Source organism: Centrocercus urophasianus, unplaced genomic scaffold, assembly GCF_019232065.1.
Source record: "Centrocercus urophasianus isolate 14NV4802_14NV808 unplaced genomic scaffold, USGS_Curo_1.0 seq_10, whole genome shotgun sequence".
NCBI lineage: Eukaryota > Metazoa > Chordata > Aves > Galliformes > Phasianidae > Centrocercus > Centrocercus urophasianus.
In genome coordinates, this window is record NW_024884142.1 from 248,198 (window position 1) to 266,239 (window position 18,042).

At 47.8% G+C, this 18,042-nt stretch overlaps 1 protein-coding gene across 4 annotated transcripts in view; it reads left to right on the plus strand.

Moving 5' to 3' along the window:
• ASXL2 (ASXL transcriptional regulator 2) overlaps nucleotides 1–18,042 on the plus strand; it is an 88,259-nt gene extending 70,217 nt beyond the window's left edge. For all 4 annotated transcript variants that reach the window (XM_042813357.1, XM_042813107.1, XM_042813187.1 and 1 more), the window contains 6 exons: nucleotides 1,511–1,651; nucleotides 3,346–3,509; nucleotides 6,393–6,489; nucleotides 9,162–9,267; nucleotides 9,946–10,657; nucleotides 12,209–18,042. In XM_042813357.1, the coding sequence (XP_042669291.1) occupies nucleotides 1,511–1,651; nucleotides 3,346–3,509; nucleotides 6,393–6,489; nucleotides 9,162–9,267; nucleotides 9,946–10,657; nucleotides 12,209–14,575 (3,587 nt within the window). In that variant the 3' untranslated portion in view covers nucleotides 14,576–18,042. The remainder of the gene's footprint in view (nucleotides 1–1,510; nucleotides 1,652–3,345; nucleotides 3,510–6,392; nucleotides 6,490–9,161; nucleotides 9,268–9,945; nucleotides 10,658–12,208) is intronic.

An 18,042-nucleotide genomic window follows, 5' to 3' on the forward strand; every position in this document is an offset into this window, starting at 1 on the left:
TGTTTCAGTGATTCTGCCAGGCCTCGCTCCCCAAATCTCACCAGCCAGCCAGCTACAGTTGTGTCATTCTGTGATTCTTCCCTTCCATTTGTCCACCCATCCAAACCTAATGTCTCAGCTTGCCTGCAGCGTTTCAGGACACAATGTCAAATGTCTTGCTGAAATTGAGGTAATTGGCATCCACCTGTCTTCTCTCATCCACAAATCCAGTCATTTGATGGCAGAAGGTAATCAAGCTATTCAGGCATGATTTACCCTGCTAAATCCACGCTGACTGCTTCCATCTCCTTCGTGTGCACAGCACTGTGCTCCAGTGGCATTACAGGGACGACTGTGACTGGTCTGTATTTTCTGTTTGTATTTTTCACCCTTTTTGACAGTGGGTGCAACGTTTGCTTTGCAGTTAAGGATTAAACTCACTTCACACATTGTCTCAAGAAAATCAGAGAGAAACTAGGTTTGGAAAAGCCCTCTCAGGTCCACAGGTCCAACCCCAACCCAGCCCACCATACCCACTGCCCACTGTGTCCCTCAGTGCCACATCCCCACAGTCAGGGAACACCTCCAGCTTTGGTGACCCCACCACCTCCCTGAGCAGCTGTGAAACTCTGAAACTCTGTGCCACTGCAGCACTGCTCTTCATGAGAAGAAATTGTTCCTAATACCCAACCTGAACCTCCCTGACAGATACATTTCTCAGCTTTTGCTGTAGTCCCTATAGAATTGGACTTGCTTAGTAGAAGCAGTGTACATTCATGCACCCCCCAATTAAGCTCTTAAGTGGAGACCTGTCATTATCTGTAGAGGGAGGGAAGACCTGGTCGTGTTGTTAACTCATCTCACTTAGAAAGAGGAGAGAAAGGCAGGCAGGGAGAATCTGGGGAAGAAATCCTTCCCACCAGCAGAAGATAGTGCTGTGCAAAAAGGAGTGTGGGTGGCACTGCTTTGTAAGGCAAAATCAGCGTGGTGAAATCATCAGCTCAGTAGTGACTCTGGGGGAGGACATGAAAATATCTGAGTATTTGAAAGGGGAGGGGGAATTACTGAGGTTGGCCTAAAATAATAACATTTAGAAGAAAAGGTAAGAACTTAGAAAGTACACATAAGGTATGAAAAGATTTTTTGTGACGGTGAACTCCGGTAGAAATTAAAGCTGCATCTGAAAGGACGTTTCAACAGGATCCTTACTGGACTGAGTGTAAATGGGAAATAAAATGGGACTAGCAGGAAAATAGACTCAAACCATGACTGAAATGGGTGTCCATCTCTTCGTTTTGTCTTTGTTTTGTGACAATGAGAGAGCTACAGAGGGCCGTTCTGCTCTCAGCCTGCTGGGAAATCAGTGCTACAAGAATAAAGGAGTGTCAATGTCATAGAAGTGCTTGTCCCAGAGCTGCTGGGATTGCAGTGAGCGTGTTAAAGTGAGCGTGTTTGTTTCAGTCCAAACAGATGTCTTGTATAATATTTCTTTGTATATCCCTGTGTTGAACTGTTTCAATTTCCTGTGCAGCTTGGGTAGGAAAGCAGTCCGATGGACACTCAAACAGCTCTCAGAACTCCACCTCCAGCTCCTCTGCCTCTGTTAAGCTTGACAACTCCTTGCCAGGGCTGGGGAAGAAGCCATTCCAGAGATCTGACAGGCTCCATGCAAGTAAGACATTGATTTTTTCTGATTTAGTTGTTGTGATGACAGAACAAAAGCCAGAATGGCAGCGCTGACTGAAACATGCCATTAATTCCATTTCCGCAGTGATCTGTGGAAGGCACTCCCACTATTCTGCATGAACTAAGATAAATCATTCAAACCTTTCGTATACAAATAAGCCTTTGCTCGTTTTGTAGCACCGAGGGTTTCTGCCTGTGAATTTGGAGCTCAGTTTGAGAAGCAAAGAAGGATTTGCATTACTTTGAAGGCTTTTTGTATGTACTTAAGGCACTGTGGTAACAGACAAAGAGGAAAAAACCTCCTCCCCAGATCCTTCAGGCCCCGGTGTTACTTAGCTTCCTTCCCACTCATCTTTCTCAACTTCTGTAGTTTCTTATGCATATACCAAGGATGGGATTGACCTTGATTAACACTGCTCCAGCCGAGCTAATCATCCCAGATTTCCTTTATTGCTGGTGAAGAATTGCTGGCACTGTGAGGGCATGTTTCATTTGCCCTCCATTAGATTCTGTCTTACTGCAGGATGATTTGTGCCCTGGAGGTCTGACTTAGGGAAGCCTAGGAAGCTAGCTGAAGTGCCAGTCCCTGCATGCTAGACATCTCTATAGGTTTGGTGGAATAAAATAGGGTGTTGTTATGTGAGTGGCACCTTGACCTGCCTCTAGAAGTCACAAGGAAAAGAGGACAGTGTGTTCTCATTACACACAGGACCAGAATCCCATCAGTTGAGAACTGTTCACCCACAAATCCTCTGAGGCTTCTCTCTTTCCCCGTTCCTTCTCCCACACCACAAGGCTCAGACCCATTTACAGAGCCACGTGAGATAAGGCTGCTTTTACAGTTCTTACCTTGGCCGTTTAAAAAGGATTGTGATCCACTGATGTGGAAGAATTGCCAGGTTCTCAAGTTCATATGGATGAAATACTGGAAAAAAACATAAGGCAGAGGAATGCTGGTGCCATTTCTGTAGATGGACTCTCAATCAGATGGGAAGCACGCAGCCAGGTTGAGATGCTGCTCTCCTGCCCAGCTTCGTCTCACTCTGTAATCAGGAAACTGCAGCTCCTGATAAATTACAGACCTGCAATTTCTGAGGGAGTCGTGTTTGTGATAGAAATGCTTTCTTTGCTTTTATTTTCTGAGTTTGCAGCACATACATGAAGCTGCAAACATGAAGCTGTAACATAAGAGTCAGTGCTGAATTTGTTGGCTTTCAAACGCAGAAAAAGAGAGAGGATTGCTCGTTTTTGCTGCTTTGTCCAGGCTTGTGGTTTCAACACAAGCAGAATGAGCTGCTTTTAGTGAGAGTAAAGCAGGAAAGTCCAAGAAGAAATCCCTAAGAACAATGTGACCTTAACTGGAGGCTTAAAATAGGGAACTGGTGTGGCTGAAAGTTTGTGCAGAAACCCTTCTGAAAAAGAGTTCTTGCCAGCCCCCAGATAGACACCCAGGCTTCCTAGGAAATCCAGATGAACTGACCCAGGGTACGATGCAGTAGGAAGAATTCAGTGACAGAAATGACCTCCCAGTTTTGTTTCTAACTATATGTACAACTTTTTGCAAAGGTACATGGTGTATTTCAAGTTAAGGTTTGAAACGGAGCGCTGAAGCGCTCTTTGGGAGCCTTTAATCCTCTCATAGATGAGATGCTACTCTCTGTTCTCTCTGGTTCTTTTCAGGGCAGCTGAAGAGAACAAAGTGTGCTGAAATTGACGTGGAAACTCCCGACTCCATCCTGGTGAACACCAACCTGAGGGCACTGATCAACAAGCACACGTTCTCTGTTCTGCCCACAGAGTGCCAGCAGCGCCTGCTGCTGCTGCTGCCAGAGGTGGACAGGCAGGTGAGTTGTGGTTCGGGGGCAGAGAGAAAGCTCCTGGTATCAGTGGGGAGTAAATCTGATGAGACACAGAATCATAGACTGGCCTGGGTTGCAAAGGCCCACAGTGCTCATCCAGTTCCAATCCCCTGCTGTGTGCAGGGTCGCCAGCCAGCAGCCCAGGCTGCCCAGAGCCACATCCAGCCTGGCCTTCATTGCCTCCAGAGATCATGCAGACATCCAAGCACTACATTAATCTCTAATGGAGTAGACTTTTTTTATTCTGTGTACCGTGCAAAATATTACAACATTCTTCTATGTTTCCTTTGGGGATTTGTTGCTACCAGATTAAAGAATTCAAGTTTGATAAATCAGTGGCTTAGTTCCATCCAGTCAACGCTATGTTCCCAGCTACAGTGAGAGAAGTGTTTGTGGTACATCAGACTCCACAAGGGCCAGTGGGAGGAACATGGTGGTCTCACTGTTTTCCTCTCTTATCTTCTCCCAGACTCTTTGGTACAGGATTAACCCTGCAGCTTTCTGGACAGGTGCCTTCCCAATACCTGGACACACAGTGGAATTCAGTTCCATCTTCTTCTGTTTCTCATTATCTCGTGTTGCCGCTGTCAAATTTTGGGCTTTGCTAAATTCAAAACGGAGCGAGTTTTCAATTGCATTTTTATGTTGTCCAGATTGCAGAGTAAACCCCACAGAGTTGGTGTCCTGATCTGAAACACACAGCAGGTGAAAGGCAGCAGGCACACAGCAGGAGGCACCTATGGGGCAGTTTGTTTTTTGCAGATGCTGTGCTCGACACCTCTGTGTGTGGGAGGAAAAGGGCTTGAAAAGCCAGGAAAGTACTTGGTGGGAAGGAATGGGATCCACATCAGGATTTCTGTTCTATCCTGAGGGATACAAAACAACCTGCTTGAAGCAGTCTTAACATCACAGCAGTTTTCTTCAGCAGTGGATCCAGGGATGATAGAGATGAGACCAAATGTTACCCTTGCTTGTAAAAGGAGGAAAATACAGTGAGTTCAGGGAGTGAAGTTCAGTCTGTTTGTGCTGAGTACCAGAAAGGTTAGAGCTTGAACAAGGATACTTCCTTTTGCCTTCATCATATGATATGTTGATGTCAGCATTCCTACCTCAATGGGCCTGGGAGCTTCCAAGCAACGTGGGATTCTGCACTGTGCTTGCATGGGATTCTGCACTGCCTTTCCACTTCTGTTGTAGGGATGTTTGTTCAGATGTATTCACGTACAACCTAGAGCATCCTGCAGACACCATGGGTGGCTTTGGGACATCCTGTATCAGATCTGGGTGTCCCTTGAAGATATTTTACTGCGTCTGTTCAGATTAGGGCTACGTGCCAATTCATACTCATCTCAGTCACTCCCAAGGGGTCTGCATCTCAGCTGTAGTTATTCCAGGCTCCTTTAGAAAGTGGAAATCCAGTTGGTACAGTCAGCAGCATGCAGCCAAACCAGCTGCTTCACGATGAAGCCTTTTTGTTTGTGCTGCTGTTCTGCAGCTCACGGAGCATTAATAATGCATATGGGTCACACAGCTGCACTGAGGTCTGCTGTGCAGAGGGTGCTGTTGAGCAGATCCATTAGGAGTTAGGAAGAGTTGTGATGTTGTGTCATAAATTCTAATCTTCAATCAGACCCATCAGGGGCTTGTTAGTTCAATAAATAATTGGAGGACTTGTTTTTTAAGTCTTGTTGCCTTTGCAGTAGTGAGGTACGTGTCAGAGTACGATGTGATGGAGTTTGCAGCTGGAGTTCACTGGCAAGAAGCTCACAGCAGATGGCAAGACAATTCTGTCCCAACTTTTAAGTTTAATTATCCTTAAATTCAATTAGAATTTGACTGAGAACGAATTTTGATTATCTAAATAATGCAGCTTAGCTTCTGAGAGGCTGCATTTTGCATTTCACCGTAGTAAATCACCCACCCCCCAGTGACACACTCCATAGCAGTGTCAGACTTTCCCGTAGTAAACAGAAGAGGTGAAGACATTGGATGTGCCAAAGGCAAAAGGTCCCCTCTCCGTTGTGTCTGTGTGGAGGTGGCTTAGTGCCTCTCCAAGTGGGCACTTACTGAGACGTGGCCCAGGGCTGTGCCCTGACATCACGTATGGGCAGACCGTATGTGCAGCAGAGGATCATCTTTTGAGTTGCACTCTGTGGCTGATCAGTATGGATTTGGATTAGAACAGGCACCTCTCTTTCTGTACATCTCTGTAGTGGTTCTGCAGCTGCAAATTACTGAATGTGCCTTTTTGTGTTTCTAACAGAAAAGTGCACATTTGTTTCGGTGTGGTGATCATTTCCCACCGTGCTGTGTTCCAGTCTCAGCCTTATGCTTTTGCATTTACATCCTGCACTGTAACTTGACTATCCAATTTGGTTAACTGTATTTTCAAGACCGAATGAGTTTAGAGCTTCACTTGTCCCTGTTTTTCCAGAGGCAGCTATGATTATGTTTGCAGGCATTTCAGAGTTACTTTAACCTGATAACTTTTATATCCCTGCTTTTGCTCTGCACAGCGATTCAAGGCAATGTCCTGCATTAATTTTGCAGGGCAGAATGCATTTGAAGAGGCTGTTCATGGGCATTGCTGTCCCATTTCCTTGCACTTCTTGCCACCTGTATCTTGCTCTGTTTGTGTGCGTTTGTGCAGCAGCAGAGCAGGATAGGCTTGGGCTGAAGCAAAGAAGAGGAAAATTTGTCACAATCTCCGGATTCCAGACTTGGTTTCTTTTCTTCGGATTGAAATAAAGGCTGACTGTAGAGAGATTTGTAGCAACATTGCAACTCTTGCTCTGTTTTCACACAGCACAACATGGGACGTTTGCCTTTTCAGCTAATCATCACTGTTTGCTTTGTGATGTATTCCAGGTTGGGGCAGATGGTTTGATGAAGCTGAGTGGTTCAGCGTTGAACAATGAGTTCTTCACTTCAGCTGCCCAGGGCTGGAAGGAGAGGTTGTCAGAAGGTAAGACTTCCCATAGCAAAGAAGTAAAGTGTTACAAGGCTTTCAGCTCATCAGTGTTTTGGGGAATGTGTAAAATAGATTTGATGGGGAAACTGAAAGGCTGGATAAGTTCCTAGGTAAAGACAGCTGTGGGCATTGTAGCCCATAAGAGCGAGTGCAAGCGTAGATGTATTTCCTCTTAGTGGGGAAATGCTGGTGGTTGGTTGGTGGTGGGACTGGATGATCTTTGGAGGTCTTTTCCAGCCTTGGTGATTCTGTGATCTTATGAAGTGCAGGTCACAGTAAGGTCTGTAGTAAGGAATTGTCTTCTGAACTTAACGTGTGGAAAAACGAGCAAGTCCGTGGAAGAAGTGGCAAAAGAATGAAAAATGGTTTTGAAATGTTGGTGAAATGCCAGTAGAGGTTTGTTATTATCCAGCCAAATACAGCCCAGTAGAGAAGGTAAATTATATTCCCAGATAATGCACTTTATCATCAGTGAAGTGATCTTGTCATATCTGGTACTGTCAGTCCTCCAAGATGTTGTTCTTTACATGCCATAAAGACAGCCAAGTACAAATACATAGCATGCCTGCACCTTCAACAGCCATTTGCATCTCAAACTCAGAGGTGCTGAATTCTTTAATCGAGCTATATCATCACAGGTGCACTCACTCCTTGGCAGGGACTGTTTCCCCTACAGAGTTCAGCCACACAGCTTCTCACCAGCATTTTTATAAAGACTGCAGGGTCAGCCTTGACTCACTTTAAGAAGGGAATGCCATTTACTCATGTGCAGATTGGATACAATGGATTCTTAGGAGGTTTTTCCATAGAAAAAGCATCCTATTCTGTATCACCATTTATATTTTGTGGGTGTATCTGTGACAGTAAGCAGACAAGGAACAGAGTTCAGCTGTCTGTACTTTGTAATTGTTGGAACCTCCTGTAATTTTGGCCCTCATCCTCTGGTGTTTTCCCTTTAAAGCCAAACTGAAGACCTTTCATCCATTCATCTACATCACATCTACAGGGAACAACAGTGTCCAATCACCAGATTATAAACACAACAGCTGTAGAACCTTCTGTGCTCATAAAGCTTGCAGCAGTCGAGCTCAAGAAGTCTGGAGGTGTCCACTGACATTCTCACTAAGCAGCATGTCACTGCTTAGGTCTCAAAGCTTGATGGCACTGCAGGCAGAAGGGTCCTATAGGTTTTGTTTGGCTGCAGCTAGTGCACTCAGGCCCTGACAGTGTGCAAACTGTCAGGTGAAAGCATGAATGCATGGTCAGACATCATTACTGTAGATAGAAGCAGCACAACCTGCCAGATTGACATCAGTACCTGCCTGAGCAGAGGTACGGGTCAGTGGTCCTTCTAAGCTGAGGTCAGAAGCTTAGGATGTCTTCATACAGCAGCAAGATTTGTTTGTAGAGGAGGTTTGGGTTGGATATTAAGAACAACTTCTCCAAAACAGCAGAGCTGCAGTGGCACAGCTGCACAGGAGGTGGTGGGGTCCCCAAACCTGGAGGTGTTCCAGAACCATGGGGATGTGGCACTGAGGGACACAGTGAGCAGTGGGCACGGTGGGCTGGGTCAGCAATTGGACTTGATGAACTTGGACAACTTTTCCTTCACGATTCTAAGAATCTGCAAGGCATAAAAGGGTGGAAATGACAGAAATAGTTTGTCACCATGGGTAAAAATTTTCAGAAGCATCAAATGACTTCAGAGCAGATGGGCCGCGTTTCGGGGAGCTGAGGGAACTTCCAGTGCCTGAGAGGCCCCTGCCCATCATCCTGAAAAGGAAGTGAAGACTGGCAGAAATTTCCCGCAACTAAGAAAGGCAAATGTTGCACTCACCTTCAAAAAGCACCAGAAAGGTCATTTGAGAAGATGCAAATCTGGTCAGTGTCAGTTTCATCGTGGTGCGAGCCCTCTTGGAGGACATTCCAGGGTGTGTGAAGGAGAAGGTGATTGCGAACACTCAGCATTTATTTCTTGCCTGCTTGGCTTGAGTGCCTAAAAAAGCCCTGAATTTGTGAATGGCAGAGATCAGTAGGTGTCATTCACATCAACATAAGCAAAGCTTTTTGGCACAGCTGCCCAGGGAGGTGGTGGGGTCAGCATCCCTGGAGGTGTTCCAGAACCGTGGGGATGTGGCACTGAGGTGGGCAGTGGGATGGTGGGGTGGGTTGGGTTTGGGAATCTTAGAGGTCTTTTCCAACCTGAATGATTCCCTGATTCTTTATCTTGTCTCCCACAGTATTCTGGTATCCAACCTGCAACGTTAGGGTGTAGGTGACTTCATAGCCACCTGAGAGAGCAGCTTATGGGGTGTTCTGCCTCGTGGTTCACACCTGGATGCTGGTAGCACATGGAGCACACGGGTCTGTGTCGGCACCCCACGCATTTACTATCTGTCAGTGACCCGGGGGCAGTTTGCAGGGGACACCAGATAGTGGGCACCAGTTGATGTGCTTGAGGGCAGTTGCCATCCAGCAGAATCCAGCAAAACAGGCAGCAGAGGAACACCTTGCAGCTCAGGAGAAGTGTAGGGCTGCACTGTCAAAAGCTGTGGAGGGCTTCTGTGAGACAGGACGGTCATCTGCAAGCATGAGGGCTCCTGTGGTTATCCTAATTCACTTTATCCATAGCTTGTTTTGCACATGTCCCTTATTGCATTTTGCAGGTGAGTTCACACCAGAAATGCAGCTAAGAATACGTCAAGAAATAGAAAAGGAAAAGAAGGTTGAGCTGTGGAAGGAACATTTTTTTGAAAGCTACTACGGCCAAAGGTAAGGACCTGCAGCATCTTTTTTACCCCCACCACTGCCTCTCTGGACACACTTACTGCTAGGGATTTCGTGTGCTGCCCACCAGTAGACATTACCTTTTATCAAACCTCAACAAGATGTAGCTTCATTAGATTCCCAACTTGTTCGTTTCTTGTGTAAATAAGGATGGATGCACAGGACAGGCAGTGTTGGTTCCAAGCAAAGGGTACATCAGTGGTTCTGCTGCTGGCCATGTTCTTCTGGAAGAAATTGGGGGATGCTTTTCAGGAGCCCGGAGTCCATTTCAGCAAATGTCACCATATGAGCTGACGTCAGATGCAAGCTGTGTGGGACATTTTGCATATGGCAGAGATAGGCCTGCAGGGACAAGGAAAGGTAATGTTTACTGTTGGCCAAATTCTTTTGGTTTGCAGCTTGGAAAATGAGTATCTGGGCAGAGGACTACATCTAATGCGTGCTCCACGTATTTTGTTTAGCTGGTTTTAAACATTGCTATTAAGTTCTGTTTCGTTTGGAAGCACTGACAGTAGTGAAGGATTTCAAAGACCATGGCATAAAATCAGTACGAGTTACATTTACTTTGGGTATGGTGTTTAGACAGCCCTCTTTGTTTTTGTAAGGATAGCGTGCTTCTTGCAAGAGTGTTTCACAAAACAAAAATTCTACTTTTCTTGTTAGTTCTGGATTAAGTCCTGAAGAGTCTGAGAGACTGACAGCCAACACCAGCGCTGATGACGTAGAGAATGAAAAGCCAGCAGCAGAACAGCCAAAATGCATGCCAGTCAAAGAGGAGATCACTTCTCCATTGGAGTCTAAAGCACAGGTGGTCCAGGAAGCACCCGCAGTGAGAAGAGGAGTAGAGGAAAGAAGAGGAGAGGAGAGGAGAGAAGAGATGCAGCCCAAAGCAGCCAAACCTGTCGAGGCCTCGGTTTCCCCAGCTGGGTGTGCAGCGAAGCCCAGCGACCCCCAAATCCAAGAGAGAATCCAAGGAGAACCCATCCAAGAGAAAGCACAGCCTGCAGTGAGCCAGAAGCTGGAAGAAGAGAGGAAGCACGCTGCATCAAAGGAAGTGAAGGAGGCTGTGCGTGCCCCGGTCTTGGCCCCAAGCAAACCAAAGAGCCCTGAAGCAGGTGAAGCAGCAGCAAAGGTCGCCGAAAGTCCCGTGGTCGCCCCGCCGACGCCAGAAAAGAAACCCGCTGTGAATGAAGAAATGGAGGTCAGTGTGGAAGGCCATAAGAGGAAGTCGGAGAGCGGTGAAGAAGCTCTGACCACGCCTGAGAAGAAGCCGCGCATTGCAGAGAAGTGCCAGCAGCAGCAGCCGGCGTTTCGCGGCCAAACGCAGTCCTTTCCTGCTGCCGGGCCCCCGGTGCCACGCGTGCCCCCGCTCAAGGTAAGGAGAAGGGAAGGCAGATCCACAGGGTGGGTTGGTGTTGGTCAGCTGGTCGTGTTGGTCGTGCTGGGTCAGCTCCGTTCTGGCTCTGCATGCAAGTTATGTTGCCTGCTTATTGCGGTGATGGAAGTGTTTGATCCAAAAATGCAAAGCTTAGCTGTTTGCTAAAGGAATGGAGTTGAGTGAAGTCTCCTGTACACACACATCTGTTACAAGACCTGCTCAACCAGGAGCTGCAGCAATTGCAGGACCGAAATCACAAAGGGAGCTGCAGCCCAAGAGCACAAAGAACTTTGTAGGTGTATCCGCACTGGTACAAGAATGGGTCTGGAAAGAATGCTGTCAGCAGTTTGCTCTACTATATCAAGTCCAGGAAGTAAACTATTCACCTGTGTTAAAACTAAGTAAAAAAATGATGTGGTTGTCATTAATACTGAATGCAGTGAAGTATCAGACTGGGTAGCAGAGGGCTGTTTTAGGGAAAGCCCTTTATCTGCTGATTCTTGGTAGGAATCTACATATGAAAAGATGACGTGGTTTTCAGTGATCACAGGCATGGATTGATGGTTGGAATGGATTATCTTACTGGTCTTTCCAACCTTTACGATCCTGTGATTCTGTAAGTTAAGCAGTGAATTACCAGAAAGGAAAACAGAAACGAATTGTGACAGTGACAGAAGGGTTGCAGACTTTGGCCTGAGCAATGCTGTTCTCTTGTACCTCAGACGTAGGCCATAGGAAACACACCTGCTATTGAGCTTACAGGAAATTCGCAGCTCAGCTCCCTTGCTTGGGGCCTTAGGCAGAAACTGTGCATGGAAAACTATTCAAGTGCTCTATTTCTGTATGTTCTAAGAATTCTAATCTCTTATTAAGTTTAGAAGGTAACTGGGAGTCAGCAAAGTATCGTGGATGTGTGAAAACAAATGTGACTTTAAAGGATACGAGCTTAAGTCATTACAGATGAGGGAAAAGCACTACTGTGAGTGCACTGATCTCATCATTTCCACTTTAGAAAGAAAGGGTGGTCACATAAAGTGTACTGCAAAGTTGAGGGGAGTGGAATGCATGTGTTAGAAGACAGGACTAAAATTTGGCATTTTATGTGAAGGTACACAGTAGAGGATTAATTGTTTATAGAAGGACACCAAGGAGTGAAACGTAGACATGCAGGGGTAGCAGAGTAATTCACAGATGTACAAATGGATGTAAGCTGCACATGTGTAATGTTAAGCATGAAACCTACACTAAGGGATGAGAGGTGTTGAGTTTTGGTCGCTTTTGACTGAGCTCAGTAGGCTGTGTAATGATGGAGCGTGGTGGAACAGCCTGTACCTGCACGGGAGGAGCTTCCAGCCTGAGTTGATGAGGTGATACCAGACCCAAAACAGGCGTGCCAGGCATCAAAAGGATGTGGACCTTCTCTGTATTCTTCTCAAGTGAGAATTCCAAAAGCATTAATCTAAAACTCCAACCGTAAACACGTCTGTCCTTAACGATGCGGGTTAAACATTCCCTGTGTATCAATTCCACTTTTCTCCTCTCTTTCAGATTCCCGTTTCCCGAATCTCCCCCATGCCATTTCCTGCGGGCCAGGTCTCTCCCAGGGTACGTTTCCCAGCCTCACTCATCAGTCCGGCCAGAACAGGGGCCAGAACCTTGGCGGACATCAAGGCCAAAGCCCAGCAGGTCAGGGCTCAGAGGGCAGCGGCCGCAGCAGCCGCCGCCGCCGCTTCTTCGGGGGGAGCAGTGCCAGGGCCGGGCCCCGGCGGGGGCCCAGCGGGCGGCGGAGGGACGGGTAACACAGCGACGAGTGGAGCCGGCGAAACTGGAACGCGAGGAAACGCACTGGAACTGGCAGGAACTGGAAGCGGGGGAGGTTCGAGAAGGTTTCTTCCACGCTGCCCAGGGACCCATTCCCCAATGGAGACTCAGGAGCAGCCGGCAACCCCCAGTCTTTCTAGAGCACAACTACAGCAAACTTCCACGTTGCAATCCAGAAGCGCAGCTGGCAATGCAGGCACCAACTGCTCCTCCCCAGCGGTATCAGCGATTGAGCAAATCAGCAGAATCAAACAGAGCCCCCCAAACGTGGCTGTAAATCAGGTTTCGGGCTCCTCGTGTGCTGGTGGCTGTGACAAACAAGAGAAAGCACCTTCTGCTCCAGCAGGTCCCGGCCAGGCCTGCGGGGCATCAACTGTCAGGGATGGAACAACTTGTGTCACCGTGTCCTCAGCAGACAGCAATGCCAACATCACCAAGGTAACACCTGCGGCCTTAGGAGGGACCAGCTCAGAGGTCCCCAAAGGCACATCTCCTTCCCCTCTGATGCCTTCGCTGACCCCCACTAGCTCAGAAGCCCAGGCTGGAGGTGCGATGGTGTCAGCTCCATCTGCCCCATGCTCCATCACCTTGTCAGCAGCACCTAGCCTTAAAACCCATCCGAGTTCAAGCGGGGCCCTCCCAAAAGCAAACTCCAGTATTCCTGCCAACAACCCTTTAGTCACCCAACTTCTTCAAGGCAAGAGCGTTCCCCTGGAGCAAATCCTGCCGAAGCCTCTCACCAAAGCAGAAATGAAAACTGTCCCATTAGCTTCTAATGAAGAGAAAGGGGCAGCAATTGTAGCAGGGAGTGGTGCTGGAGCTGAGGGCGGTGAAAGGCAGTCGGGGTTATCCCCACAGCAGCTCGGGAAGATCTTTTGCCAGAGCAGGCCTCTGCCTCACATTCCAAGGACATTTGTGCTCCCTGCAGGAAAGGAACCCAGTGCTGACCAGCACCCAGAGGCGCTCAGTAAAACAACGCAGGAGCAGATCCTTCAGACGCTCATCAAGAGGGTCCAGAGGCAGAATTTGCTCCCGGTCCTTCAGCCTTCCCAAGTGAACCTCGCACACTCAGGTTTCCAGTTAGAAAACAGCTCCACCAGCCAGAGATTTGTGCTGGGTTTCATGGGCAGAAGGACATCCAAACCCGCTATGTCTGGTCATTATCTGCTCAACATTTCCACCTACGGCCGTGGTTCGGAGAGTTTGAGGAGAGGCTTCTCCTTGAACCCTGAAACCCGCTCTTGTCTGAACAGCCCAGCCAGTGGTCCAAAAGCAGAATTTGGGGAATGTGAGGAGATGGCTGGCCATGGCAGCAGCAGCGAGGAAGGAGATGCGGATGATGAGAGCACTGGTGATGAACGCGAGCATGTCAGCGTAAAAGAGGAGCCCCAGGCTTTCCAGGTGGCTGCTCCATGTGAAAAAGAACAGGTATCACACGGTGCAAATTCCTCAGATTACAGCATCCTTGCTAAAAAGGGGATGAAGACGGAAGCGGCCATGTCTCAGCAGGCAGCCGGCAGCAGGGAGAACATTCAGGAGTTGGATGGAACGGCGTTAGCACGAGATTTTATTCAGGCCGCTCAAGAGCAAATGGTGCACACAATGAAGGGAAAAACGCACAGCAGCCCTGAGCTCTTCAGCTCTTCTGCACCATCCTCAGACTCTGCGCAGCCACAGCTTCCCCAGCTTTCTCACCCCCACCCTCCGAAGCTGGGAGGAGATGCTGCGGCAGCGCAGCTCATCGGGCCCAGCTACAGCGGCACAATAAACGTCTCCACCTCCCCAGACGTGAACCAGGGCTCTCTCATGAGCGGGCTCTCCGAGTGCAATCAGTTGTCCAGTAGCATGGGGAACGTCATGTCCTTCTCTGTGACTGTAACCACCATTCCCACCAGCCAAGCCATGAACTCTGGCAGCCACGGCCAGACCATCCCGGTTCAGGCCTTTGCTGAAGACAGCAGCATGGAGGACTCCCCTTCCAAGTGTTACTGCAGGTTGAAAGCCATGATCATGTGCAAGGGCTGCGGTGCCTTCTGCCATGATGACTGCATTGGCCCCTCTAAGCTCTGTGTCTCCTGCCTGGTTGTGCGGTAACCGGGACGTGACGTGGGAAGAGGAAGGCTCCGTGTTGGGTTTGCTTTTGGAAGTACGTTGGGAAGAAACAGGAAATTTACTGCCTTGCACAAGAGACACGTTACTGAATCAGGAATACAGAGTAGAGTTCTTCTTTCATTAAAGAAAGAGCACCTTCTTGTACAGTGAGTCTAAATTGAGCTCAACTACGTGAATTGTGACAAGAGTTTGCACTTAAGGAATTATGTAAATATGTCACATTATTTTGTTTAAAAATATTTTTTCAATCTTTTAGGAGATAGCGTTTGACTTGTACTGCAGTTCCATTAACCCTAGCCTGCTATCCAGCGCGTTTGCTGAGCTCTGCTCTAGATGGGGTAACAATCTCCCAACGAAACCTCAGTGGTTGGTCTTCTCTTGGCAAGGAGAGGAGCCAGGCAATCAAGGCAGGAAATGTTTGTGCTGACAGAGCCCCGCAGCCCCTCAGCGGGCTGCTGGGTTGCTCTGAACTTCAGATTGATCAGAATTGGAAGCCGCTGACGTTCATCACCCATGGCATGGCCGTTCCCAGAAGGCCATGCTGGGTTGTGCAATATTGGCTGGTGGTTTTGATTGCATATCCTCTCCTCTCCAAGGAGTCAGTTGCAGTAACCTCATTTTAAGGGTGGTGATATCTTGGTTTGCTGCTGAAAAAGGCAACTCTACTAACCATAGGATACCAGAATTTAAATCACTAAACCAACTCAGTAACTGTGATGATCGGTCATCCCAGGAACCATTTAAAGCAGAGATCACAAAGATGTGCTGAACTGCATTTCATTTCCGGACTGTCAGGACTCAGCAGAAACCTGCTTTATTAGGCATTATTTCAAGTGAGCTGGAAGGTGCCATGCCCACCACTGAGAACCATCACAGCACATTATGCAAGTGAAGTGCACTAAATGTCACCCTCTGTCCTACTGTTTTCTAGGAAGCTTACTGTGGCTCATTAAAAACTCCACGTAGTCAGACTTCTCTCATTTCTATAGATTTTATATTAAGCTAAGAGTGGAAAACAAGCCTCTCGTTGGGCCTCACTGGTGTCTGGGCATCTCCATGTCTTTTAAAAACCAAATTGCCCCAACTGCTGGTTGCGCTCTGTTGTGGCCCAGTGCCGGTGTTCGCAATCCGTTCTTTCCAATTAATCCAAATTAACAGTTACAAACTGGTACTATATGGTACTCAACAACTGCAATTTTCCACAGGCTGGCTGATAGAGCATACTCCAGTCTGCATTGTGATGCAGTGCAACGAGCATGCATCGCATGGAGGAGCTGTAGGTTACTTCTCTTCCCAGAAAACGTCAGGTTCACATCCAGTCCCATGTTGTCACTGTTGGGGGAGGGAGGGGGGCCATACGAGATCTTGGTCAGGTAACAAATCCATGTATCTTTTTGATGGAAAAGCACTGAATTCACTTTGAATCCAAAGGCCTTTTTAAGATGAAGCAATATTAACAAAAGAGGTGACGGCTGTTTTATGAGCTGGGGTCCGAAAGCCTTTTTCCTTCTTTCCATTTGACTGCACTGCTGCTTTCCCCGTTTCCCACACGTGGGAGCACTGAGTGTTTCTGCAGGGAGAGTAATGATAAAGAGAGTTGCAGGCTTAATCACTTGGCAGAGAAATGTTTCCTTCCCTGTCCAACAGAGCGTGGTATCCTCCAACGCAGGATCAGCACGTCCTGGGATTTGATTTGCTCACCATACATTGACTGGGGACCCCTGCTTTCTAACTCCACATCACTCCTTAGGCAACGGTGGAAAGAATTTAACTATAGGAGTACAGCCAGGGTTTTTTTTTTTTTGAAACCACTTAAATCTCAAAAAAAAACTAGCCCTGGTTGTTCTGTTGTGCTGCACAAGCGTTGGCCACGGCTGTAGCCCCATGGCTTTGGGAGCCCACCAGAGGGACGGCTGCTTCTCTGGGCTGGCTGCTATGGAAGCACTGACTTGGCCACATCGCTGCCCGCATCCCTCCTTCCTTTCCAGTGGGCATCTCTCCATCGTTGGAATTCGCAGGGCGCTGTGAAGGAGGTCCATGTGGCACCCCGGGCAGAGTAGCATCTTCCCTTGCCTTGTTAACTCGAGCCCTGAAGGGAAGCATTACGGCCATGCAATCCTCCGTGAGACACATTAATTCCCTTCTAATGCGGATCCCCCAGGGTAACCCAGCCTGAAGGCTGTAGCTAGTTACAAAAGAAACTGAAAAAGTCACTTCTGCCTCAAATAAAAGCCAGGAGGTTTTGCTGGTGAAATGGGATCGATTCTGTTCATGCCTCAATGTTCATCAATAACTCTTCATAGCCTAAAGGCTGCTGCAGACAGGTAGGGGGAGGTGCTGAGGGAGCAGCACGCATTGCTGCCTTGTGTGAGCATCCACACGTTCTCAGCATTGCCTAAAGCCACCCCGACCCCCCCTGCAGCTCCAGCTCCTCGCTGCCTTTATGTTTGGCAGGAGTTCCTCTGCAGCACACAGTTGGGTTTCTGCAACACGTACAGCAATAGGAACCGAGTGGAGCTGGGCCAGGTTTGGGCACAGGGTGACCACTGGGATATGTGGGGCTGCCAGGCTGGATGGGAAATGCGGGCATCTCATGCCACAACTTGGAAGTTTACAAGCATTCAGTGCCTTAGTTCTATTTTAACAGAGGAGCGCTTTTCCTGGGCTACTTCTGCTCCATTCCTTTTTCAGACAGTAAATTCTTTTCCCTGCTTGTCTTTGATTTTACCATACGCTACGAGCTACTAGGTGGAACCCGATGGAGTAACGTCCACAGGATTGCAGGAGGGCATGAAGTAGTCAGGAAGTGATTAGGAATAACAGAGCTCAGTATAATAACCAACAGAAGCACAGGTCTGCCTGAAGCCTTGAAAGCTTTGCATGTTTCACAGTGCTGGTTGTTGAATAACGTGATCTAGAAAGGGAACATCCTGCAGCCCGTGTAGCAGTGCTCCCTGCTGGCCTCACCTGTGTTAAACATAGTTTAAAACAACAGACTTTGGAGCCCAGATATTAAGTAATGGCATTCTGTAGGAAATGCCATCGTTTTGCTGGGCACAGTAATGATGAGGTGATGGTTGGATTTGATATCATAGAGGTCTTCTCCAACCTTAATGATTTTATGATTCTATAACAAATAAGATCTAATACTAAATATTTTACCAAGTCTAACATCAGACTCTTTGTGGCAGTAGAAGCAGCTTGAGTAGGAAGAGATGCTCAGGTTTATATTTTCCCTCTTGAGCCACAATCCAAGTCCTGCAGCATGAGAACTAGAAATACAAACTGAGCAATGGAATTTAACTTTCCGGTGCAAAAAAGAACCCCGCCTTGTTCAAGCTGTTTTAATGGAGGAGTGAATGCAACTCCACAGATGAGCTAAGGCTGCGGGATACGGTTTGGTAGCACAGGGAAGGAAATTTGTGTGGAATTCTGATGCCCTTCTTAAA